General features: G+C 51.0%; 1 protein-coding gene and 1 pseudogene across 1 annotated transcript; both read right to left on the bottom strand.

Moving 5' to 3' along the window:
- Positions 1 to 1,704: 1,704 nt before the first annotated feature.
- Positions 1,705 to 2,713, bottom strand: LOC103256293 (annotated as a pseudogene).
- Positions 2,714 to 4,966: 2,253 nt separating this feature from the next.
- On the bottom strand, positions 4,967 to 5,953 carry LOC103256292 (olfactory receptor 10P1). The gene has a single exon (XM_008054189.1). The coding sequence runs from the start codon at positions 5,925 to 5,927 to the stop codon at positions 4,986 to 4,988; it is 942 nt and encodes a 313-aa protein (XP_008052380.1). The 5' UTR covers positions 5,928 to 5,953; the 3' UTR covers positions 4,967 to 4,985.
- Positions 5,954 to 7,164: the final 1,211 nt, after the last annotated feature.

The following is a 7,164-nucleotide window of genomic DNA, read 5'->3' as shown; positions in this document are numbered from 1 at the left end:
GCAGTCATTGATTAAGTTTTCATGGATTAAGGTTTCTGGTGGGTGGGGGACACCCCTCCCACATCTGACTTTGTGTATAAAAGACCTATTGTAATTCCCAATGAAACTCACATCGCTTCTTCACTAGACTGGAGTCCAGTCTCTTTCTTTCTCTCTCTCTTTCTCTCTTTCTTCTTTCCCCCAATCACCGATGCTGTCTCCACCTTTGGGGTACCCTGAACCCAGCTGAAGCTGGTCTCCGGCAGCCTGGGATGTTATCGTGCACTATTGTGGACTCTGTCAACACCTGACATTTAAGCTATGCTAAATTGATAAAAAAAATACATTTTTTTGCAGCCCAGGTGCGGTGGTTCACACCTATAATCCCACCACTTTGGGAGGCCGTGGTGAGAGAATTGCCTGAGCCCACACATTTGAGAACAGTCTGGGCAACTTGGTAAGCCCTCCTCTCTACAATAAATCAAAAAATTAGCCAGGCATGGTGCTGTGCACCAGTAGTTCCAGCTACTTGGAAGGCTGAGGCAGAAGGATCGCCGGAGCCCAGCAGTTCTAGGCTGTGGTGACCAGGAGTGTGCCACTGTACTCCAGTCTGGGTGACAGAGTGAGACTCCAACTCAAAAAAAAAAAGAACATACGGCCTTCTGGGTGCAGGGTTTCATGCCTCTAATCCTAGCACTTTGGGAGGTGGAGGCAGGAACATTGCTTGAGCCCAGGAGTTGAAGACCAGACCAGGAAACATGGTGAAACTTTGTCTCTACAAAAAAAGAAAAAAAAAAGAAAAAAAAAAATTTAACCAGGCGTGGTGGTGTGGGCCACCAGCAGACCTAGTTACTCAGGAGGTGGAGGTGAAAGGATTGCCTGAGCCGAGAAGGGCGAGGAGGTGGTGAGCTGTGATCATGCCACTGCACTCCAGCCTGGGTGACAGTGAGATCCTAACTCAAAATAAAAAAAAAAAGAAAGGAAGAAAAATAAAAATAAAAAATGGTTCAGGCCAGGTGCAGTGGCTCACGCCTATAATCCAAGCACTTTGGGAGGCCGAGGTGAGAGGATTTCTTGAGCCCAGGGGTTCAAGACCAGCCTGGGCAACTTGGTGAGACCTCATCTCTACAATAAATTAAAAAAATTAGCCAGCAGTGGAGGCATGCACCTGTAGTTCTAGCTACTTAGAAGTCTGAGGTGGAAGGATCACCTGAGCCCAGCAGGTCGAGACTGCGGTGGCTGTGAGTGTGCCACTGTACTCCAGCCTGGGCAACAGAGTAAGACTCTGACTCCAAAAAAAAAGAAAAAAAGAAAGAAAAAAACCAACATTTTTTTCAATAATAAGTTAACTTTAACTTAATGTAACTTTTAACTTTATAAACTTTAAAAAACGTTTTAACTCTTTTATAACACTTAACTGAAAACACAAACACATTGTACAGCTATGAAATATTTTTTCTTTATATCCTTATTCTATCACCTTTCCCCCTCTGTTTTTAAAATTGATTTTTTATTAAAAAGTTAAAAAAATTTTATTTTGGCTGAGCACAGGGTACTTTATTGATGGTACATGACAAGGTGCGGTTCCCTAGGTACTCCCTGATTCTTCAGGGGGTCTGGCACGGACTCTGTGAGGAGAGGAGATTCTCACCGTGGTCAGAGACTGTGTGTGACAGGGACTCCCCAGCAGCTGAGGGCCTCTCGTGTTCTTGCTGGGGCTGGTGGTTAGGGGCTCTTGCTGCCTTCCTTGGAGGCCATGTGGACCATGAGGTCCACCACCCTGTTGCTGTAGCCAAATTCATTGTCATATTAAGAGATGAGCTTGACAGAGTGGTCGTTGAGGCCTACGCCAGCCCCAGCATTGAAGGTGGACGAGTGGGTGTCACTGTTAAAGTCGGAGGACACAGCCTAGTACTTGGTTGTAGCCCAGGATGCCCTTGAGGGTGTCTTCGAATGCCTGCTACACCACTTTCTTGATGTCATCATAATTGGTGAGTTTCTCCAGATGGCAGATCAGGTCCACGATGGACACATTGGTGGTGGGCACATGGAAGACCATGCCTGTAAGTTTCCCATTCAGCTCATGGATGACCTCGCCCATGGCCATGGTCTTGGCCAGGGTTGATGTTCTGGAGAGCTCTGTAGCCGTCACACCATAGCTTCCCAGAGGGGCCATCCACGGTCTTCTGGGTGGCAGTGATGGCATGGACAGTGGTCATGAGTCCCTCCACAGTGCCAAAGTTGTTGTGGATGACCTTGGCTAGAAGGGCTAAGCAGTTGGTGGTGCAGGAGATGTTGCTGACAATTGTAAAGTTCTTCTGGTACTTTCTGCGGTTCATACCTATCACAAACATGGGTGCATCAGCAGAGGGGGCAGTGATGATGACCTTTTGGCTCCCTCCTGTAAGTGAGCCCCAGCGTTCTCCAAGGTAGTGAGGGCGCTGGTGGACTCCACTACATAATCAGTGCCCACATTGCCCCATTTGATTCTGGTGAGATCTCACCCATGGAAGATGGTGAAGGAATTTCCATTGATAACAAGCTTCCCATTCTTGGCCTTGATGGTGCTATGGAACTTGCCGTGGGTGGAGTTGTCCTGGAACGTATAGACCATGTAGTAGAGATCAATGAAGGGGTCATTGAGGGCGACAATATCTACTCTGCCAGAGTTGAAAGCAGCCCTGGTGACAAGGCACCCAATATGGCTAAATCCATTCACCTGGCCTTCACCTTCACCAAGGTGTCTTGGGGATGTGGCTGGTGCTGCACAAGAGATGCGGCTGTCTGTTGAACGGGAGGAGCAGAGAGCCTAAAATTTTTGTTTTTAAAAACTTTTTTTGTTGGCTGGACTTGGTGGCTCAGTCTGTAATCCCAGCACTTTGGGAGGCTGAGGCGAGTGGATTGCCTGAATCCGTGGATTTGAGACTAGCCCAGGCAATTTGGAGAAAACTTGTCTCTACTATAAATCAAAAATTAACTGGACGTGGTAGCGTGCATCTGTAGTTCCTACTACTTGAAAGGCTGAGGCGGAAAAATCACCTGAGTCCAGCAGGTCAATGCTGGAGTGGCTGTGAGTGTGCCACTGCACTCCAGCCTGGGCGACAGAGTGAGACTCTCACTCATAAAACAAAAACAAAAACAAAAACGCAAACTTTTTGGTGATAAAGACACACACATTGAGGTCTACACAGGGTCAGGATGATCAATATCAATGCCACTTCCACATCTCATCCCTCTGGGAGGTCTTCAGAGGCAGTACCCGAAAGCAGTTGTTATTCCCTACGATAATAATGCCTTCTTCTAGAATCCTTCCTGAAGGATTTGCCTGAGGCTGTTTTATGGTTGACTTTTTTTTTTTTTGAGTTGGAGTCTCACTCTGTTGCCCAGGCTGGAGTGTAGTGGCTTGCTCACAGCCACTGTAGCCTCGACCTGCTGGGCTCAGGCGATCCTTCCATTTCAACCTTCCAAGTAGCTGGAAGCACAGGCATGTACCACTATGCCCACTAATTTCTTTTTTGTTTTATTGTGGAGTTGAGGTCTCACCATGTTGCCCAGGCTGATCTTGAACCCGTGGACTCAGGCAATCCTCTCACCTTGAGCCACTTTGCCTGGCTTCTTTTTTTTAATAAATAAGTAGAAGGAGTGCATTCTAAAACTCAGATACAAAGTATGGTATAGGAAATACATAAACCAGTAACACAGTCATTTATCATAAACAAGTATAGAAAGGGAGGCAGGGCCTGGGCTACAGAGAAACACAGTGATTCCCATGGTGGAATCACCCTTTAGCACGAAGGCAGTGTCTCTGCGAGGGATAAGGACTCCCTGAAGATCAGGGGAGTGGCCGGAGGACTGGGTTTCCAGAAAGTCCTGACCAGCTCATGTGATTGATGAAATGATGGGGAGTGAGTCTCCTCACCGACAGCCAGAGCTTCGGGAGGTTCTTGTCCGGAGTGCACGGAGGTGGTAACAGTGTGAGAACTGAGGGACTGGAGAGGCGCTGCCTGGAACAGTGGTTCCTTTTGTGCCAGCCTTTCACTGCTCTCTAGTGGTCAGAACTAAAATATCAGAAACCTCTGTCTGGCCTGAGGGGGCGTGGGCAGGCAGAGGCATCAGCAGGAGAGGGTTTTGTTTTGCTTTGTTTCCTGCCTCTGGCTCTCTGTTTAGCTCCTGCTCTGGATCTTGCCTCTCTCTTGACCAGCATGAGACTCCCGTGTGTTTCCGGGAGGCACATCACAGGCTGTCCTAGCAAAGAGTTTTTCCTGCTGTCTAGCCTTAGTCTTTCTCGGTCCCTTCTGATCATCTTCTTTTTCATGCTGGGAAGGAGAGAGTCTTATGATTAGAACCCTCAGACATGCCTCCTTCTGAAGGCCGAGAGCAGGACAGAGGTACCGCTGAGTAGAGTAAGACTCAGACACAGGTGGAAGAAATTGTAACCCAAGGGCTAGGTAAACACCTCCACAGGCTCTGGGTGGGTCACTCAGTTGAGTGTCAACTTCATAAACATCTGCCTTCATGACTGATATGGACCTCTGGCTACCAGTGCAGCCATAGCAATCACTTTGCTCAGGGATCCAGAGCAATCCAAATTATTTTTATTTTTTGTAGAGACGACGAGGTCTCACTTTGTTGCTCAGGCTGGTCTTGAACTCCTGGACTCAAGTGATCCTCCTGCCTCGGCCTTCCAAAGTGCTGGGATTACAGGCATGAGCCACTGCACCAACCAGGGATCCAGAACAATCTAGAAGATGCCAAATGTTCCCTCCCAAAGGCAGCAATCCCTTCCATTCTACCTTGACCTAATAACCCAGCTCTGATTGTGAGTCCGGAGTCTGGAATAGGAGACAAGATATGGATTTATCCTGTTTAAATTCCAGCACTTTCTTCCAGGAAGCCTTTCTTCTTCGAGGTGCTGCATGGTGTCTGTTAGGCTGGTTTCAGTCCAGCCCCTTGAAGGTTGGGAGGGCCTGCGGTCTGTGAGTGAGCCGTCACCCTCCGGAGCCCCTTCAGGGTGAGCGGACCGGCCTCTTCACCGCATGCCGCAGGGCCCCTGCCACCTCCTTGTTCCTAAGGGTGTAGATGATGGGATTGAGCATGGGCGTGACGACCGTGTAGAAGAGACTGACGACACGGTCTGTGGTGGCAGAGGAGCCTGCCCGGGGCCGGATGTAAGTGATGCTGGCCGTTCCGAAGAAAAGCGAGACCACCAGCAGGTGGGAGGAACAGGTGGAGAAGACCTTGCGGCGGCTCTGGGTGGAGGCCATTGCCAGGAAGGCTCCCAGGATGCGGGCGTAAGAGGTGACAATCAGCGAGAAGGGGACCATGATGAAGACTGTGGTGGCCGTCATCACGGAGATCTCGCTCCTGTGCTTCCCCGCACTTGCCAGCCTCAGGACCGGCAGGATGTCGCAGAGGAAGTGAGGGATGATTGGGCGGCTGGGGAAAGACAGGCTGAAGATCAGGGAGGCGTGGGTGGTGGCTGTGACGATGCCCATGAGCCAGGAGGTGCCCACCATGGCCACGCAGGCCCGCCGGCTCATGAGGGAGGCGTAGCGCAGCGGCCGGCAGATGGCTGCGTAGCGGTCGTAGGCCATGGCCGTGAGCAGGCAGCACTCCGAGATGCCCAGGACGATGAAGACGAACATCTGGACTGCGCAGCCCTGAAAGGAGATGGCTCGGGGCTGCGGGGAGGCCAGATCGGCCAGGGTCCTGGGCACGATGTCGGTGGTGTAGAGGAGCTCCACCACGGACAGCTGGCGCAGGAAGAAGTACATGGGCGAGTGCAGGGCGGGGCTGGCCTGCGTGAGGAGGAGGATCAGGGCGTTGCCCAGCAAGGTGACCAGGTAGACCAGAAGCACCACCCAGAACAGGGGGCCCCGCAGGGCCCTGAGGTCTGAGAAGCCCAGGAGGAGGAATTCAGCTGGTGTAGTGGAGTTTGCCTCAGCCATTGCTCCAGGCTGGCACCTACGGCACAGCCAAGAAAGAGATTATGTAGACACAGTCAATGTTGCTGTAACTCAGCAAAGCATTTTCCATACGGTCCCTCTCAAAATCAAGTGAGAGAGTCAGTATCTTCTCTTTCTGAATGAGCCATGAGTTTCAGAGGGATTAAGTCCATGCCCGAGATAATAGCTGGGTTTCTTGACTCCAAACTTTATTCATTTTCCATGGTTCCCCAAGCTCTGGGCCTGGGTCCAGGGCCCGAGTCCCATGCTGGGGACTCCAGCTCTGCACTTGGGTGTCTCCCCAGAGTGAGGGGTGGAGTAGCTGCTCTGACTAGGCCCCTTGCACTCTCTAGACCAGGGGTCCCCAAACCCAGGGCCGTGGACCAGTACTGGTTGTTGGTCTGTTAAGGAACGGGGGCTGTACAGAGGGAGGTGAGAGGCGGGTGAACAGAGCTCCGTCTTCTGTCAGTTCAGCACTGGCATTAGATTTACATAGGAGCCTGAATCCTACTGGGAACTGCACATGAGAGGTTGTGCACTCCTTGTGAGAATCTAATGCCTGACGATCCCCCCATCTCCCTTTTCCTCCATGCCTCCCTCCCCTGTTCTCCTTCCCCCCTCCTTCTGTGGAAAAATTGTCTTCCACGAAACCGGTCCCATGCCAAGAAGGTTGGGGACTACTGCTCTAGACTGAAGCTGTGGCCAGAAGAGACTGGACAGTGCTAGTTGTGATGAGCTGTGTATTTAGAGTGTTACACGATGCTATGACTATTTGTGATAATACAGCCCAGGTGCGTCATGCTTTGGGATCTTGATGCCTGCCTGATTCCTCTGTTCTCTTCTTTTTTTTTTTGAGTTGGAGTCTCACTCTGTCACCCAGACTGGAGTGCAGTGGCCGCTCCCGGCCACCGCAGCCTCAACCTGTTGGGCTCCGGCAATCCTTCCGCCTCAGCCTTCCAAGTAGCTGGAACTACGGGCGTGCGCTACCATGCCTGGCTGACTTTTTGATTTATTGTGGAGATGAGGTCTCGCTGCCTACGCGGGTCTCGAACCCGTGGGCTCAGGCAGTCCGCTCACCTCAGCCTCCCAAAGGCGTGGGATTACAGGCTGAGCCATTGAGCCCGGCTCTGCTCTCTTCATATCTGGGCACCTGTGATCAGCTGCACCAGTTGGTCTGTCCCAGCATGGCCACAGTGTCCCCCTGCGAGAATATTTCTTTCCTTTTTTTTTTTTTGAGTTG

The sequence above is a fragment of the Carlito syrichta genome, unplaced genomic scaffold, assembly GCF_000164805.1.
Source record: "Carlito syrichta isolate Samal-C Ts95f unplaced genomic scaffold, Tarsius_syrichta-2.0.1 Scaffold289201, whole genome shotgun sequence".
NCBI lineage: Eukaryota > Metazoa > Chordata > Mammalia > Primates > Tarsiidae > Carlito > Carlito syrichta.
The sequence above is the reverse complement of the archived record's forward strand: the minus strand, read 5'-3'. Positions and strand labels throughout refer to the sequence as shown.

Bases quoted from the DNA above. Each gene is read 5' to 3' on its own strand.
- LOC103256292 (XM_008054189.1), bottom strand. From the start codon at position 5,927: ATGGCTGAGGCAAACTCCACTACACCAGCTGAATTCCTCCTCCTGGGC.